Source organism: Scardinius erythrophthalmus (assembly GCF_964197995.2).
Source record: "Scardinius erythrophthalmus genome assembly, chromosome: 3".
Taxonomy (NCBI): Eukaryota; Metazoa; Chordata; class Actinopteri; order Cypriniformes; family Leuciscidae; genus Scardinius; species Scardinius erythrophthalmus.
Window position 1 is genome coordinate 6,147,713 of NC_138223.1, and position 19,195 is coordinate 6,166,907.

At 43.0% G+C, this 19,195-nt stretch overlaps 1 protein-coding gene across 2 annotated transcripts; it reads left to right on the forward strand.

Moving 5' to 3' along the window:
• The first annotated feature begins 680 nt into the window (after positions 1–680).
• Positions 681–19,195, forward strand: retreg2 (reticulophagy regulator family member 2). 2 transcript variants are annotated; one of them, XM_081360603.1, is made up of 9 exons: positions 681–1,095; positions 2,577–2,680; positions 2,973–3,003; positions 3,138–3,267; positions 3,950–4,034; positions 5,177–5,314; positions 5,607–5,695; positions 14,379–14,514; positions 16,270–19,189. In XM_081360603.1, exons 1-9 carry the CDS (start codon positions 854–856, stop codon positions 17,001–17,003), a joined length of 1,689 nt encoding a protein of 562 aa, XP_081216729.1. In that variant the 5' UTR covers positions 681–853; the 3' UTR covers positions 17,004–19,189. The 2 variants fall into 2 exon arrangements, with proteins under 2 accessions (XP_081216729.1, XP_081216728.1); XM_081360602.1 differs by having other exon boundaries at positions 693–1,095; positions 16,267–19,195.

Consider the following 19,195-nt stretch of genomic DNA (forward strand, 5'->3'; position numbering starts at 1 on the left):
GGTACTTTTTTTGTAAGTGTATGATTATGGTTGTTATAAGACAATTACCAGGGTCATACCATGTTTGTTTATTGGGGGATTTATTGTGGTATTAACATCTATATTATATCCTATTATACTGTCATGTATATTAATAATATATTATAATGTCATGTATATTAATAATATACATGACATTGGACATAAAATTTCACCCATTATTAAGTTTTTTCATATGAAGCAAGGACACTTTATTGTATTCCACAAAATAAAATAATTTCTGTTGCTAATCCTAACCATCTGTTACATTTTTAGCTGCTTATTTTATTTCTAAATGAATAAAATACACTTATTAATAAATTAAACTATTTGTAAACTAAATTAAAACATATTGTGTTTAATTAATAAATTAACATTTTATTTTAAGTGTAAAAATATTATTGAAATATTTATTAAAATATAAATATTAAATAGTATTTAATCATAATTATAAAATATTTTAATTGTATTATTTAAAAAAATAAATGATCGAACGTTATTCAATACCATTGTATATATAATTACATTGAAATAGTTATATTTTAAACTCTGTATAAATAAAATTATATTTCTAAAAATTATTAATAAATACGTACTATTAATACATCAATAATATTTGGTAAATAAACAATATAAATGTCAAGCTGAAGTTTGCGCTGGATCCAGCTGGTGTCACTCACGAGCGCAGTAAACACGGAGCATGTGACACTGCAAGAGCCTGTAAGATCCACTGTGTGTTTCTGTTTTTTCTAATAATCCATGACGACTCTCTCCTGACCAAACCCCGTCATCATCATCATCAACAACACACACAAACAACACGGGACAAGAGACAATGGCGAGCAGACGGGCCTCGGTGTGCTCCTCCTCCTCGGCGGCGGGTCTGGAGGCCTGGTTCCCCGCGCCCGGTGGCGGCGTCAGCGGCGAGGATGATCCGGAGCTGCGGCGTCTGCGGGAGCGTCTGCGCGGCTGGCTGTCGCAGTGCGAGCCCGCGGTGAACTGCGCTCAGCGGCTGCTGGTGTGGGAGAGGCCGCTGCACAGCATCATCAGCGCGCTCACGCTCAACACGCTGTTCTGGTGAGAGACACACGCGAATAAAGATGTTAATCCAGACGAGTAGCGAGTAATCTGGCTAATCTGCCCGTTAGCAGATGCTTCAGGTCGGAGTTGCTCCGTGTTGCAGCTTCGCTACTTTTACCGTGGTATTACTATTACCGTTCTTTGGACATGTGCTCCTATCATTACCGTGGTATTTTTGTAGAACCATGTAAATATCATGGTACTTAATCAGATTATACATTCAAGTACCATTACTATAGGTTTTGGACATTTATTATAATTATCACATGGACATGGTACATGAATATGATAGTCATCATCATGTACCTTAATATTTCCACATGATTACTGTTACCTGTATTACAAAAAGTAACATGGCAGTACCATAGTACAGTCATGGTGTGAGACTGTAATACCATGGTACTTTGATGCCATGAATGTGTGCCATATTCATATTGTATTTACACTGGACTGAAAGATTTAAGAATACAATGATATATGCTCATAGAACTGTGATTGTGTAATGTCTAGAAAACATGGTCATACCATGTATGGTACCATACCATCATACAATGCTGTACTTGTTTGTAAGGGGTAAATACCATTATGGTGTATGATTATGGTTTATTAGACAATTACCAGGGTCATAGCATTTTTGTTTTGGGTATTTATTGTGGTATTACCATCTATTATATTAATTATATAACTTTTTATATATATACACACACACACACACACACACACACACACACAGTACCGATCAAAAGTTTTAAAACATTAAAACTGAATTTTCAGCATCATTATTCCAGTGTCACATGATTCAGAAATCATTCTAATATGTTGATTGATTATCAATGTTATCAAATAATATTACCAATACTTTTTTCAGGATTTTTTGATGAATAAAACGTTTTAAAAAAGAACAGAATTTATTTAAAATAGAAATCTTTTGTAACAATATGCACTACTGTTCAAAAATTTGGGGTGTGTAATTTTTTTTTTTAAGTGATAAAATTGATAAAGTGATAGTAGTGAATTATATTGTTAGAAAATATTTCTATTTTTAATAAACACTGTTCTTTTTAACTATTTTTTCATCAATGAATCCTGAAAAAAGTTCCACAGGCTCCAAAAAAATATTACGCAGCACAACTGTTTCCAACATTGATAATAACTGAGTATCAAATCAGCATATCAGAATGATTTCTGAAGGATCATGTGACACTGAAGACTGGAGTAATGATGCTGAAAATTCAGCTTTGCATCACAGGAAACCAAGCGTTGCCTTTAAATTGCAATAATATTTCACAATATTATGAATAGTAATGTATCCAAACTTTTGACAGGTAGTCTATATACACAGAAACACACACATATTTATGATAAAAACTATGTATCTGCTTACTATAGTAATAATAAAACAACAATTAAACTTACATGTTGAGTCACATGTTTTTATAATTGAATGTGCAGATTTAATAGATGCATGTGTGTTTTAGGCTCCTGACGTCCACATCTCTGAGACCCCTGTTCCTCCTGAGCGTGTCTCTCATCGGACTGACTCTACTGGAGAGATGGAAAGACAAGCTTCCACAGATCACTGGTAATGCACGGATATACTCTGTGTTTTGATTCAGAGCACCTGAAACTGCACCGACACTTGAACTATTTTAGACACTTTTACTGTACAACATCTTGTCATGTTCTCACGAAACAAGGACTGATTGCAAAACTAGTCCAATCACAGCCTAATGACTGATTAAAATGCACAGTTTACAATGCTGCTTCACTTTATATCACCTGCAAAAACATAATGATGTATTTTTTTATTCTATATAAGAATTACACCTCTTTTATTCTGTCCTCGCTCATGTTTGTCCTTCTGTTCTCCACAGTGTGGCATCCAGAGGCGCCTGTCATTGAGCGGTATGTGCCTTGAATAATCCCTGCATGTCTCAACAGCACCCCCGTCTCTTAAGAGTGGACTGCTCCCTTTCATAATATCACCTTTGCTGTACGTTAAGATTGTTTCTTTAGTTAATCTGCACATGTTGTTCCAGAGAAACACTAAGTGAGCAGCCGCGTCTGTTAAGCGTGGAGGAACTCAGCCATCACCTCGCCGAGAGCTTCCTCACCTTCAGCCTTTACATACAAGAAATGCTCCAGTACAAACGGCAAAACCACGGCAAGGTGGGAGAGGGGTTCTCTAACCTAAAAATAATTGAAATAATGTGCTTTATTCACTCTAATGTCATTTCAAACCTGTGTTACTTTCTTTTATTCTGTTGAACACAAAAAGGAAGTAGTGGGTTTTTATTTTTAATAATTTTTTTTTATTTTAATATTTCTTATTTTCTCAAGTCTACACTGCCGTTTAAAAGTTTGGGGTCAGTATTTATTTATTGTAAAGAAAGTATTTTTTTTTTTCAGCACAACTGATCAAAAGTGACAGTAAAGACACAAATATATTCTATTTCAAATAAATTATGTTCTTTTGAACTTTCTATTCATCAAAGAATCCTGGAAAAGAAAAATCTCACGAAAAAATTGCACAAAATTATCAATTTTGAAAGCAGTTGAGCAGATTATCGAAATCAAATCAGAAGACTGGAGAAATGATGCTGAAAATTCAGCTTTGCATCACAGGAATAAATTACATTTTAAAATATATTCAAATAGAAAATAATTATTTTAACTTGTAATAATATTTCAAAATATTACTGTTTTTACTGTATTTTTTTTTTTTATAAAAACAAATGCAGCTTTGGTGAGCATAAGAGACTAAGAGAAATCTTGCTGACCCCAAACTTTCAATTGGTACTGAATGTCCAGAAAGTGTTTACTGATCAATGTTTCTGTTTCGTCTCATCAGTTCTGCATCATGATGTGTTCGGGATGTTTAATGCTGGCCATGGTTGGACATTACATTCCCGGGATTATGATCTCCTACATCATATGTGAGAAAACTTCCCTCTGTTGTGTTTGTTTATTTCCATATTGTATTACTTGTACACACACTGCTGCCATTTTACACCAGCCACTCAAATTATGCAACACACTAACTATTCAGGTCCACCTTTGCGCTTACTGTACATAACACTCGGGTTGTATTTTACATTGCTACTAAATATATTGAAGAAGCAAAATAAAAAGATAATTGTGTTACTCAAGAAGATATAGCCAGCAAATCCTCTTGGCTAGGTTAATAAAATGCAGTCAGATTAAATACTATATACTACTACAACTCAAACAAGTGTCAAAAAGTGTGATACTAGTGTGTTTTCACTTTTTAAGTGAATCTCAAGTACATATATTGGTCCTATTTTACCATGAAATCAAAAGGAATAATTTGCATTAAGAAAAAAGGGCTACTTTAGAGTCAGTAAATTCTTTTGAATTTTTATTTAAATAGAACTAATGCAGGTTCACTGGTGAATACTGAATACTTAAAATTATATATATTTCATCATGTCACATTTCTATGTACACTACTGTTGGGGTTGGTGAGATTTACTGTAAAGAAATACAGTAAAAACAGTCATATGAAATATTGCAATTTAAAATAACTGTTTCCTTTGTTAATATATTTTAAAGTGTAATTTATTCCTGTGATCAAAGCTGAATTTTCAGCATCAGTCTTCAGTGTCACATGATCCTTCAGAAATCATTCTGATATGATGATTTGCTGCTCAAGAAACATTTCTGATTATTAACAATGTTGAAAACAAGTTGTGCTGCCTAATATTTTTGTGGAATTTATTTTTTCATGATGAATAGAAAGAAAAGAACGGCATTTATTTGAAACAGAAAACTTTTGCAACATTATAAATGTCTTTACTGTCACTTTTGATCAATTGAAAGTTATTAATATAAATGTTTCTTAAAAAAAATCTTACTGAAATCCCAATATTTTCCATGGTAGTGTATATAACAACGTATTATTTTCTTTAACTGTTCATTTTTACCTAAAGAGTGGTACTATTATGTACAATAATCATATTTTTAAAATGTTTTTTTACCTAAGAAATATTATGCCCCAGGCATGTGATCGGTCGTGTGTGTGTGGAGGTTATCTGTGTGTTTCTCTGTGCTGCATTAGTGCTGAGTGTGCTGCTGTGGCCGCTGGTGGTCTACCATGAGCTCATCCAGAAAATGTACACCGGACTGGAGCCCATACTGATGAAGCTCGACTACAGCATGAAAGGAGACACACAACGCCGCAAATACGACAAGAGAAGTGAGAGCGTTGCCTTTAATTAGTGACCTAGCCTGCTAACGTTTCCTTTTTTATTCTTCAAAGTCCAAAATAAAAATTCTTGAGGCTACATTATGTACAGTTGCATGCTGGGTTAGGAATTAAATTTTAAATAGTGGTAAATAATCACTATTGTTTAGTAATAAACTGTTGAATGTTGTGCGTTTTCGCTGCTGATATCACAGTTATGGGCTATTTACACAGAAGGTTATTAGTGTTTCACTTCCTGTTAGACTCTGCTCAGGAAAAAGTGTGTGTGTGTGTGTGTGTGTAGAGCTGAGGAAGGAGCAGGAAGAGGGTGATGAGCCGAGGGCGGAGACGGAGAGCGAGAGTGAGGAGGAGCTTTCCTGCTTCGCTCCCACTGTGAGTGTCCTGTCCTGTGGTGATCAGGGGTCATACCTTCACACTATATCCCGTCTTACTCTATATTTAATAAACAGACAGTGCTGGGAAGTAACTGATTACATGTAATCTGAATTACATAATCCGATTCCAAGAATGAAGTACTCAGTTACTTTTTAATTGATCACATGTAATTCTCTCAATGGCAGTAAATTATTTGCAATACTACTTTTCATCTTTTAAATGTTCCTTTCTGAAAAGCCTACTGCTTATATACATTCATAAGGTAGACAAATAAAATATTTGTATTTATTTTTTAGTAAGTGTTTTATTTTTATTTTTTATCTTTTGATTTGAATTTTTTCTGGTTTAATTACTTAATAGCTTTTCATCAAACTCACGAACCCCAGTCTAGGAAACTCTGACATAATGTAATATGTTGTTGAAAACAAAGAATGGAATATTTTTATCTTTCTCTTTGTGTTTTTATATCTACCAAGTAATCTAAAAGTAATCTATACCCAGCACTGTTAATAGAGCTGCATTATTATGATTAATTAGAGAAACACGATTTTCTTGTGTAAAATAGAGATCACAACTCTCCCATGATTCTGAACAGAAAACTAAACAAAATAACATGTAATTTAGGTTCTCTTACGAGAGGTTCTCTCGTATTGCGTAGTTGCTTACGCTACGGGAAAGCCTTTCTTTCTCGAGATACTGAAGCCAAAAATTATCCTTAATTTTTATAATCTTGTCAACGCAGTGCGGCAGCCTGCAGACCTAGGGCAAGCTAACTAGCGTGCCCATTGGCTGCCCTGCGGCAACTGCAGCAGCCTACCGCTGAGCCCTTGGCGTGACGTCACGACCAATGAGCGCGCTTGGCGCGCTAAATGCGTCACAGCCCGTGAAAAGGGGTGTGGCTTAGCGTATATAAACAGGGCTCGGAGGCTGCTTCTCTGATTTCTGTCTTTTCAGCGAAGCTCTTCGCATCGCTGCTCTCTGAGGAAGCCGCCGTCGAAACAAGCGACCAGCACGCCGAGGATCTCAGCCTGAGGACGCCGGCCGCCTTCGCCGCCTTCAGCTTTCCCTGCCTGCTTCGCTATCCGGCGATCATATCCTTTACTGCTCTGTGTTGTATGTGTTTGTGTGTTCGCCCCGCGACACACTTTTGCATCTAAAAGAGCGCGAGGCGTTGTTGCAAATGCCTCGCTCATCCTGTGGCTCGTGCAGAGCCCCGCTCAGCGATGGAGACCGCCACGTGGTTTGCGCTCTCTGCCTGGGCTTCGACCACGCAGCCCGCGCCCTCTCCTCGGGCGGCTGCGAACAGTGTGAGGACTTGCCGATGTCGACCCTGCGGGCTCGACTCGCCATGTTTGACGATCCTCCACCTTCCCCGGCTGCCTCTTCAGGGCCGCGTAAGAAGAAACGCCGCTCTCAAAGGCCTCCCGAGCCGGTGGTTATAGCTGAGCGCTCGCCGGAGCCCCTCCCGCGAGCCTCGCTTTCTCCTTCTCCCCCGCCCTTCACCGACGCGCAGCGGCCGGCTACTGCCCGCACTGCCGTCGCCTCAGGGGATGAAGCAGATGACGCCGCTGACAGCTGCTCTCTGCTTGCTTCGGACAGCGAGGAGTGGTCGGGCTCTCACCGCTCCGCCTCCTCGACTCCTGAGTCTGGCAGGTCCCGCTCCAGTGTCGACACGGAGCTTCTCCGCCTCCTCACCAAAGCGGTCGACCGACTGGGATTGGACTGGTCCCCACCCAAGGAGCCCACGCCTAACCGACTCGACGGGTGTTTTCTGCCTAGCCGCCGCCAAGCGCCAGCCTCTAGGTCAGCACCCTTCCTGCCTGAGCTCCACCAGGAGCTATCGAAGTCGTGGAACGCGCCCTTCTCCGCTAGACTCCGCTCGTCTGTCTCCTCGGCTCTCTCCCAGGTGGACGGGGCCGCCGAGAAAGGCTATACCGGCATCCCTTCCGTTGAGGAATCGGTGGCAACGCACCTTTGCCCGCCGTCTGCTAGATGGCGCTCAAAGTCTGCCCTGCCGTCTAAAGCCTGCAGGACCACATCAGCTCTCGCCGGCCGCGCATTCGCCGCCTCCGGCCAAGCTGCTTCTGCCCTGCACTCGATGGCTGTTCTTCAGATCCTGCAAGCCGACCTCCTCCGCGAATTGGACGAGAAGGGCTCGGATCATACAGCCTTAACAGATCTGCGCAGCGCGACGGACCTTTCGCTCCGTGCTACCAAGACCGCTGCACAAGCCATCGGCAGATCTATGGCCGCGCTCACCGTCATCGACAGACACTTATGGTTGACGCTGGCGGATATGAGTGAGTCAGAACGCGCTGTTTTCCTCAACGCCCCGCTCTCGCCCACCGGCCTCTTCGGCCCTGCGGTCAGCGGGATTGTGGACCGCTTCTCTGAAGTGCAGAAGGCGTCGCAGGCTATGAATCTCTTCCTGCCTCGCCGCTCGAGCCCAGCCGCAGGCCGCTCTCAAGCTCAGCCTCCTGCGCGCAGCTCCACACAGCGCTCGTCTCGGCCACCAACCACTTCGCAGCGACGCCAGGGCGGCCGCCCTAGGTCGCGCTCGACCAGCCGTCACAGACCGCCGCCCCCCCGGGGTCCGCGTCCCAAGATAACGCTGAAGTCTGAGCCCGCGAAGTCCTCCTAGCACCCGCAGGGAGGAAGAGATGGCTGAGTCCCGCTGCGGCCGGACCGCCATCAAAACGCCCAGCTCTGTCAGTCCCCTCAGTGCAGGCTACTGCAGCAGCTTACACCGCAGCCAACGAGCCAGTAATACCACTCGCTCGCCTGCACACAAACGCCGTTTTTACGGCGGCCCAAATAAATCTCAGAAAGAGTGTAAATTCGGGCTTTCCGGCTCCGGCCGAAGGTGTTGTAAGTGTAGAAAATGTGCCCCCTCCCACGTGCTCACTGCTTCACACAAACACGGTCCCCATGGTAACGCGTTCAGAGCGCTCTCTCATAAAGCGGTCACACGCCGCTCGAGTAATAAGTGTAGTAAATGTGCCCACAACTCTGTGCTCACATCTACCTGTAACTCGCTCTGCCACTCGGTTACCCCGGGCAACAGCGGCTCAAGCCGAGGGTGTTATAAGTGTAGAAAATGTGCCCACTCCCATGTGCTCACTGCTTCACACAAACAGGGTCCCCATGGTAACGCGTACAGAGCGCTCTCTCATGAAGCGGTCGCAAGCCGCTCGAGTATTAAATGTAGGAAATGTGCCCACAACCTTGTGCCCACACCTACCCGCTGCTCGCTCTGCCAGCCAGTTACCTTGGGTCACGGACCTTCTAAAGCTCCCAAACACTGGCCGTGTCATAAGTGTAAACCCTGCGCCCGCTCACGAGCACGCGCACTCACTTGTAGACATTATAATCCCCACGCCTCTCTCGCGCCTGGGATGTTTGACAGCAAATCACGCTCCATCCGATGGGACCGAGCTACTGAACGCTGTACAGTCGGCCAATACTGTTTACCAGCCCCCGTGTTCGAGCACCAGCGGCGCGTGCGCCGCGCCTTTCTCTCTGATACAGGCTCCCCATCCCGCGCAGCGCGGCGATCTGAGCCCAGAGACCATTCGACCCCTAGCTATGCATGCGGAAGCATGGGAAGCGATTCAGGGCGCGTCAGAATGGGTGCTGAAAACTATAAAACACGGCTATTCGCTTCAATTCGCTCGTCGCCCTCCGCGCTATACAGCACAGACGGAGACGAGAGTGAGTTCAGAAGCTGCGCACTTGCTTCAAGCAGAAATAGCGAAGCTGCTGCGCAAAGGGGCTATAGAACAGGTTCATCCTTCTTTGAGCGAGTCGGGCTTTTACAGCCGCTACTTCCTCGTGCCCAAGAAGGACGGAGCGTTCAGACCTATTTTAGATCTGAGACATCTGAACAAAGCCCTCATGAGACGGCCGTTCAAAATGATCACAACCAGAAAAATCCTCGCGCAGATTCGCCCAGGAGACTGGTTTATCTCTCTCGATCTAAAAGACGCATACTTTCAGATCCAGATAACTCCCCGTCACAGGCCATTCTTGAGATTCGCCTTCGAGGGTCGAGTATATCAGTACACAGTCCTGCCGTTCGGCCTGTCTTTGGCACCCCGTACATTTACGAAATGCATGGACACGGCCCTCGCTCCCCTGAGGAAACAGGGAATGCGAATACTGAATTATCTGGACGATTGGCTTATTCTAGCGCAGTCAGAGACGGAACTTGTGTCTCACAGAACAGCGCTTCTCAGCCATCTGGAGGAGCTGGGTCTCTCGGTCAACTGGACCAAGAGCTCGCTATCACCCCGTCAGTCAATTTCCTTTCTTGGAATAGAACTGGACTCGGTGGCTATGACGGCCAGACTGTCGGAGCAGCGCGCGCGCCGCATCCGCCTCCTCGCCGCATCCCTCCAAATAGGCAGCCGGGTTCCGCTGAGGACATTCCAGCGTATCCTGGGGCATATGGCCTCAGCTGCAGCAGTGCTCCAGCTGGGTTTACTGTGCATGCGCCCGCTCCAACGCTGGCTGAAAATGCGCGTGCCCCACCGAGCCTGGGCGGCCGGCGGCTTGCGAGTCAGAGTGAATCAGGGATGCATTTCAGCCCTGCAGCCCTGGCTGGCAGCCGAATGGTATCACACAGGAGTGACTATGGGAGTGATTTCACACCGGAAAGTTGTCTCGACAGACGCTTCCAACCTAGGTTGGGGAGCGCTCTTCGAAGGCAGACCGGTCTATGGCCGCTGGTCAGACCAGGAGAATCTCCTACACATAAACTGTCTAGAGATGCTCGCGGTCGAGAAAGCGCTCAAACACTTCCTCCCATTCCTCCACGGTCACCATGTTCTAGTCCGCACGGACAATACATCGGTAGTGGCCTACGTGAATCACCAGGGCGGTGTCAGATCAAAGATGCTCTGCACCCTGGCGGAACGCCTCCTCGTGTGGGCTCAGCACTCTCTGCGCTCGCTGAGAGCCGCGCATGTGCCTGGCCACCTGAACGAGGGCCCCGACAGACTGTCCAGGGACAACGTTCCCCCTGGGGAGTGGTCTCTACACCCCCAAACAGTCCAGTCACTGTGGCGACGGTTCGGCAAAGCGAAAGTCGACCTTTTTGCGTCAAAAGACAACGCTCACTGCCCAGAGTTCTTCTCGAAGAACGAGGACGCGCTGGCCCAGATCTGGCCCAGCGGCCCGTTGTACGCTTTTCCCCCGGTCTCTCTGCTGCCTCAGGTCATCGAGAGAATCAGGGAAGCGCGCCACTCAGTGCTCCTCATAGCCCCATGCTGGGAGAACCAAGCTTGGTTCCCGGATCTAATACAGCTGGCAGACTCAGCCCCCTGGCCGATACCGGTGAGGAGAGACCTCCTCTCTCAAGCACGCGGATCGATATGGCATCCCCATCCAGAGCGCTGGTCTCTGCATGCGTGGAGCCTCAACGATTACACGCTAATCTGCCAGACGGGGTCATGAACACGATCATACAATCTAGAGCCCCCTCTACGAGGCGGCTCTACATGTCGAAATGGTCAGTGTTTAACACATGGTGCACTGCTAAGGGGCTCGATCCACAGACATGTGGGGTATCGCGAGTACTGTGTTTCCTTCAAGAGCTACTGGACGCGGGCAGGTCCCCCTCCACGCTCAAAGTCTATGTTGCGGCCATTTCAGCGCTCTCGGTTTCTGAGCAGGGCCGCGCATTAGGAAGGAACGAGCTCGTCATCCGCTTCCTTAGGGGAGCCAGGAGGATGAACCCCCCGCGACCCCCCTCGGTTCCTATGTTGGATCTCTCTCTGGTCTTGGAGGCCCTGAGAGCGCATCCCTTCGAACCCTTGGAAACTGTGGATATGAAATACCTCACGCTCAAAACCGTTTTTCTGATAGCTCTGTCGTCAGTCAAACGAGTGGGAGACCTTCACGCGTTATCTGTTAACGCCGCGTGCCTCGAGTTCGGACCTAATGACTCCAAAGTCATTCTCAGACCGAGGCATGGGTACGTTCCAAAAATTTTGGGCACTCCCTTCAGAGCACAGGTCATTTCCCTCTCAGCCCTGCCGACGCACGGCAGCGAGGCCGATAGTAATCTCCTCTGCCCGGTCAGGGCGTTGAGAAACTACATTTCACGGTCCGCCGCTTCAGGCGCTCGGATCAGCTCTTTGTTTCGTTTGGTGGGCGCACCAAGGGTCTCGCCGCCTCGAAACACAGCCTGTCCAGATGGATAGTGGACGCTATTGCTGCTGCTTATGCGTCTAAAGACCTGCAGTGCCCATTGGGCGTTCGAGCTCATTCCACTAGAGGCATGGCCTCGTCGTGGGCATGGTCCAGCGGGATTCCCATTCATGACATTTGTGCAGCGGCAGGCTGGGCCTCCCCCTCCACGTTTGTTAGGTTTTACAACCTGGATGTTCCCGCCTTGCAGGCGAAAGTCTTATCAGTCTAAGTCTCGCGTATGCCAGCCCACTATCTGTGCGCGGGCTACGTTGTGTGATTTAGCTCTACTGGTTGAGCTGCACTATACAGGGAATTGTCAGTTAGGACCGGCCGTGCCGCTCCTAACCCCCTAGTGTGTGCTTATGTACGGCGCTAGCCCTCTTCGGGCTGCCCGGCTCTCCGCTATCACGTTCCCCGGGCTCTCCCTGGGACTCATTCAGTGGATGCTGGGCGCGCACGGCGTTGACAAGGGCGTTCCCGTAGCGTAAGCAACTACGCAATACGAGAGAACCTCTCGTAAGAGAACGTTTCGGTTACTCACGTAACCTCTGTTCTCTCTAGAAGAGGGAACGAGTATTGCGTAGCCCGCCGTGCTCGCGCCACGAGCTCATCTCGCTTCATGCGACAGAAACCAGAGAAGCAGCCTCCGAGCCCTGTTTATATACGCTAAGCCACACCCCTTTTCACGGGCTGTGACGCATTTAGCGCGCCAAGCGCGCTCATTGGTCGTGACGTCACGCCAAGGGCTCAGCGGTAGGCTGCTGCAGTTGCCGCAGGGCAGCCAATGGGCACGCTAGTTAGCTTGCCCTAGGTCTGCAGGCTGCCGCACTGCGTTGACAAGATTATAAAAATTAAGGATAATTTTTGGCTTCAGTATCTCGAGAAAGAAAGGCTTTCCCGTAGCGTAAGCAACTACGCAATACTCGTTCCCTCTTCTAGAGAGAACAGAGGTTACGTGAGTAACCGAAACGTTCTGACAAATAGTTTATTGCTGCTGTCAACAATAAAAAATAAATAAATAAATATTTATTAACCAGAATTATTATTTTTTAAATCGGTTTTGACGAATGATTCAATGACTCACTCATAAAGACTTCACTTGTTTCATTACTGGATGAATCAGTATTTTTGAACAAATCTCTTGATTGAATGATTCAATAGCCGTTTACCCTTCAAATTGTGCAAATTGAAATTGCGAATTGAAAATACACCCAATGGAAACACGTCAATTTCGCAAAAAACTCACATTTATCGCAAAAAAGTTTTCACGCTCACATGAGGAGGTTTTTCAGGCAATTCGAAAAAGGAATATTTCGCAAAACTGCAATGGAAACAGTTTTTGCGCATTTACAGGTCACCTGACTTCGATGACGCGGTGTGTTTGGACAGAATACGAGACAGAGTTCTTTATTAAATTCATAAAAGACAAAAGAATTACAGGAATAATGGATTCTAAATCTCAAATAAATGCCACAATCAAGACCTCGAAGCAAAAATGAGGGATATGTGCCGCTCACAAGTATAATAAGGGTCGTTCCTTACCATTAATGCTTGGAAAACACGCCTACGTTTCCGTCCATTAATAATAATAATGTCTAGTGCGGTACGTGGCTGTGATATATATATAAACTTACCAACGTCCGTTGCCATGATTTTTGGAATGACTTATCGCGAGAGGAAAAAATTACGTTTGTCGCATAACATCGGTTAATGGAAACGCCATAATTTCGCAATAATTTTTTATCGATATTTAGAAAAAAAATCGCAAAAGTTTTGCGCAGATCTTAAATGGAATTTAATCTTTAATCTTTAAGCGCCTACAGACAAAATCCTCTTTTAACACTCACCTGTCGCCACCTACTGGTGCAACGATGTAATTGATACAATCTTTATTTGAAGTGTCAACTTACTTTCTAAAGGTAATTTACTGTATTTTGATCGGTACGGTAAACATCAGTTTATATCCCAACTATAAACTTTTATCCCCGTACTTCTGTGGTCATTTGAATTATCACAGAATAATTGTGTGGTCGGAAAAGAGTGTTTTGTGAAGCTGTTTCATATATACATGACAACTGTGTCTCTCATGTCTGAGATTGTGATCTTTCAACGATAAATTGTGCAGCTCTAATATTACAGTTTGGGGTCGTTTATAAAATGTTTTTGAAAGAAGTCTCTTATCCTCAGCAGGGTCACGTTTATTTGATCAAAAACAGAGTAAAAGCTGTAATATTGTGAAATATTTTTACAATTTAAAATAACTTTTATTTTGTTGAAACCATGGTAAAAATAAATAAAAATCAGGATTCTCTGCTGAATGGAAAGCAAATTTACAACAGCATTTATGTGAAGTTGAAAACCTTTGCAATATTATAAATGTCTTTACTGTCACTTTGCTGAATAAAACTATTGATTTAAAATCTTCCTGAGCCCAAACGTTTGAAGGGCAGTGTGATTCCAGCCAGTGATTGGTTCTCTGTTGGAGCAGGTGGATGTGAAGACCACGGCTCTGGCGATGGCCATCACAGACTCGGAGCTGTCGGATGAGGAGGCGTCTATACTGGAGAGTGGAGGATTCTCTGTGTCCAGAGCCACGACACCGCAGCTCACAGACGTCTCTGAAGGTACCAGTGCGTCAAGTGCACCACAGTCTGAAAACTAGCCATTGAACAGTGAAACTGACTGTGTACAATACATTTTTGTGACACAGTTTTCAGGATTATTTGATGAATAGAAATAGCTTATCATTTTTATTTAATTTTTAAGCTGCAGTCTGTAACTTTTTTTGTGTTCAAAATTATACAGGCGAGTACATTATGAATACATTTTCCAAACCGTGTTTTTGTCTTATCCTGAATCACTACGGTACACCTATAATAAGTGTTTATATTGGGACTATTTTCCCAATATACTGGTTGGTTCGGGTCGTACCGCTGCGGAGAAACCCAGTGCCTGCGTGACTCGCCATACACATAAACACAGAGAAGTAGTTCCGGCTACAATGTTCTTCCGCAAGACACATGATGTTCTGTTTATTAACCGGCAAAAGTTACGGACTACAGATTTAATTCGAAATCTTTTGTAACATTATAAATGTCTTTACTGTCACTTTTGATCAATTTAATGTGTCCTTGCTGAATAAACGGATTTTTTTTTTTTTGGAGAACCAAAAAAACTTGAACGGTAGTGTATATAATAACATATTTTATAATATTTTCTGTTGAATTATACCTTAAGAGTGGTAAAATGATGTGAAATAATTTAGCCTAGATATTTATGCATTTAAAAACATCATAATTTTAAACAAAAAAATAAGATAGTAATGTCGATGCCACAGTTTCAGTGAAAGTATTAAGCAAAAAAATATATATTAGAAATATTAAAAGGCATGTTGAGAAAAGGTTTGAGGGAAAAATTCTCAGCAAATCCAGACTCTCTGCAAATAAAAAAACTCATTCATGGAAAACAACGAGAAACAAATTTCTCAGGTACATCTCAGGTAAATTCAGATTTTTGAATACAATTTGAATTTATATGTAAAAACATTCTTGCACGAATTCAAATTTGTGTAAGTCTTCCGTTAAACCTTTTTAATGTACATTTGAATTTGAGTAAATCACTTATGAAACATTCTTTCTTCAGTATGACAAAAAATAAATAAAAATGTGCGTAAATGTAGTGCATTTAAACAAAATATTAGGGTGTAACAAATATCGTGTCACAATATATCGCAATACAAAAATGCAACAATATACACCGTGGATGGTGACAATATTGTGTATAGTTCATCCAAAATAAAAATTAAGAATTCTAGTTTTCAGAGTTTTAGTGTCAGGACTAAATTAAACTACAATATATAATGTTGAATATATTGTATAGTAATAGGGAATATTTGTGGGTCCTGATAATGCCAAATGTCTGATGTTACCAGTAAAAAGTGGTCTACCAGTACATTATTTTAAATATATCTAGTCAGTGACAGAGTGCAAGCATATTCATCTGAAATAATTCTGCATTTTTAGCTTCAGAATCATGAATATTTTTATTCTATTGTCCTGTGCATTGGGTTACCAGCACAAAGTCCTAGCCTATTCATTTACACCCACTATGTAAAACCAAATTTAGCATTTTAATCAAAAATCAATGTTTCTTGGAGTATCGCAATAATATCGTATTGTGAGTTTAACATCGTGATATGTATTGAATCGTGACATGAGGGTATCGTTACACCCCTATCGATAATATATAATCAAATTGTTTAATTCAGTTAACGTAATTGAATAGTTTTAAAAAGTGCTACTGAGACACGCTGTTTATACTTTTCAGGGAAATCAACCTCAGAATGACAGTCTAATTCTTTGAAATTCTTTCATCAGCAGACCTGGATCAGCAGAGCGTGCACAGTGAACCGGAGGAGGCGTTCACGAGAGACCTCGCCGAGTTTCCGTCAGTGGACGAGATGCCTTCTATTGATCCGGGTCTGTTCCGTTTCCCGCTGGGCGTTCTGGGATCCGAGCGGGCCGGAGCGTCCGGATCCGAGCTCCAGGAGGAAGCCCTGTCTCCGGCCAGCCTCCTCATCCAGCACTTAGCATCTCCGCTCCACTTTGTCAACACGCACTTCAACGGACACGGACAAGCAGCGGGGGCAGACCAAAGCAGTGTGGGTACTGAGAAAGAGGGAAGGGTACTGGAACCCGCTAGGTCCCTGGAAGCACTTAGCGAGGAGATAGTGACCACGGCCATCTCTACCGTAGTACAGAACACTCTCTCGGCCCTGTTGAGGTCTACGGAGGCCAACGAAGGCTCATCCATGGCTTCGTTCCTTCCCACCGAAACGCCTCCTTGCCCGATGGAATCGCCCCTCGAGTCGCCGTCCGCCCAGGAAGCCAGCGAACAGGACGAGGACGAGGACGCCGAAGCAAGCACCGAAGAGCAGCCGGATGTCACGCTCGTGCCCACGGAAGAAGAGGACTTTGAGCTACTGGACCAAAGCGAACTGGAACAGATGGATGAGGTGTTGGGCCTTGGTGTTGACGGACAGGTGGAAGTGGGCGGGGCTTCCGAAGACACGCCCCCAAGCAGTCATCAGCGTGCAGACCAGCAGGAGTCCTAGCTTCCCGTCACCTAAACTGTTTGTTTTATTTATAGTCCATGTAGATACCAATTACTGACACACGTGATTTGTGAAAGGGAATGTCGCAGTCAACTATGCCTTTTTTGTTGTTTTCGGGAGTGAGATCACTGTGATCGTTGGTGTGCTTTTCGTCTCGCAAAATGTACGACAAATCCTAAACGCGATGGTAACAAGGGGTTTTGACTGATCCAAATAACCTTCAGCCTCAAATCAAGCCACTCGGATTTCAAAAGCGACTTAAAATAGGCGTACAAGTTTTAATGGTTTACCGTATGTATATTTTGACCAAGAGCCCTCTGGTTTATGCATCGGGTCACGAGAACACGAGTTTTATTTGCGTGTAGGGCTGGTAGAGGTTAAGGAGAGGATGAGCAGGGGATGACTGCAAATTCTCAACGAAAAGATTTCTTTTCATAAGAATAGCTAAACTAATATATTCTATATTATATACCTATGAAGTGGATGGACTTATTTATTGAAATTTGTTAGAGTGAAGAATAGTTTACTATTAAATATGTCTCAAATAAATAATAAAGTTGCTGGTACACAGAACTTAAAAAGTTAGTAAAAAGTGTAAATCAATTTCTGATTTTTTTTTTTTCCTTTTGAAAAATTATTATTGGATTGTCTATATATATTTTTTTTGTTGAGGTATATATCACTTTCTTTTCTTTTTTTTTTTTTGCACAAAAGTGACCGTGAATGCAACATAGCGTACTTTAGCTGGCAGAAAAATTCCCAGTTCGTTGTGCTCTTTCCCTCCACGTCATGTAGAAGAATTAGGAGTCTAACCCTAACTTTCATATGCCCATATTCAGGTTCAATATATTATAATTGGATGCACTTTTGAAATTGTGTTGGTCTGTACATGCTCAAATTTTGCAGGACTTTTCCCGGATTTCCACAACCATCCCAAATTCAAAAGTTTGGGGTCGGTCGGTGAGATATCAGCAAGGACGCGTATTCAAGTGATCAAATGTTACAGTAAAGACATTCATAATTTAAAAAAAAGTTTAAATAAAAGTTAAATAAATTCTATCATGCTGTTGTGCTGCTTAATATTTGACATTAATAATAGAATTGTTACTTGAGCAGCATGTACAATTATTTTTAATCAAATAAATGCAGCCTTGGTGAACATAAGAAACTTCTTCCAAAAAAATCAAATATTACTGACCCTAAACTTTTGAATGATAGCGTACATTGTATTACATTGTAAAAATCACATCAAGTGGTCACAGATTGCCTGAAATATAATTTAAACGATAAAATCTTTACTGTACAAAGTTTGGAAGGAGTTCATGCATGAGCTTGACTGAATTATTTCCCCTTTTTTAATTGAAATGAACATTTATAAGAGGGGAATCCTAAGAGAATGATTGAGCCTTATTTCTATCTATCTTTATAAGATGTACTCAATATGTCATCAAGCTAATTCTAGAATTTACGACGTAAAGCTCAAACAGCAAATTTGGGATTTATTTTTGAAGAATTTGATTATTCTTTTGTCTTCATGTCAATGTCAAAGGTCCGAGTGACTTCTTACACGACACAATGAATATAAGATGGTTTTATGACCGATATATATGTATATTTTCAATTATTAATTACACTAAAGGGAAATTATCTTTTAAACTGGAAATGTGTGTATATAAAAACAATGTATATATTTAATGGCCTGTAACATCGGTTTTTCCAGAACTGTTCATTGTTTGCTGACAAGTTAACATTCCTTTAAAGTTGAAAGTTAAATGGATTACACCGCGTCCTAACTAGTCATAATGCGACCAGTCAGAAGTTTCCTCCATTAGGCTATAATTTGAGTTTTGCCGACTGTGAAAGCTGACTGGTCAAAAGTTCTGCGCCATGTTGTTGCAAACATGTTCTGTGTTGCTGTGATTGTATTTTTAATTTCAAAGTGGACAAACGAGTTGCTTGCCGCATCGCAGTCTGTCGGTTAGGAGGGTTTTTGCTTTGCACGACTGAGTGCGTTTCAGCCCTTCTCCTGTAGATACCCTCGTGCATACACATCTGACCCAGACCGCAGATTTGTGTTTTCAGATATCCAAGGAGATTATCTTTGTTTGATGGTGATTGTGTTTTGCTCATGCTGTTACTGCTTTGATTTATATATATAAAAAAAAAAAAAAACACTTAAAGCATTGAACTAC

Coding starts and splice junctions, on each gene's coding strand:
- retreg2 (XM_081360602.1), top strand. CDS start 854: ATGGCGAGCAGACGGGCCTCGGTGTGCTCCTCCTCCTCGGCGGCGGGT. Junction 3,004..3,137: donor GAGGCGCCTGTCATTGAGCG/GTATGTGCCTTG, acceptor ATGTTGTTCCAG/AGAAACACTAAGTGAGCAGC. Junction 4,035..5,176: donor TATGATCTCCTACATCATAT/GTGAGAAAACTT, acceptor GTGCTGCATTAG/TGCTGAGTGTGCTGCTGTGG.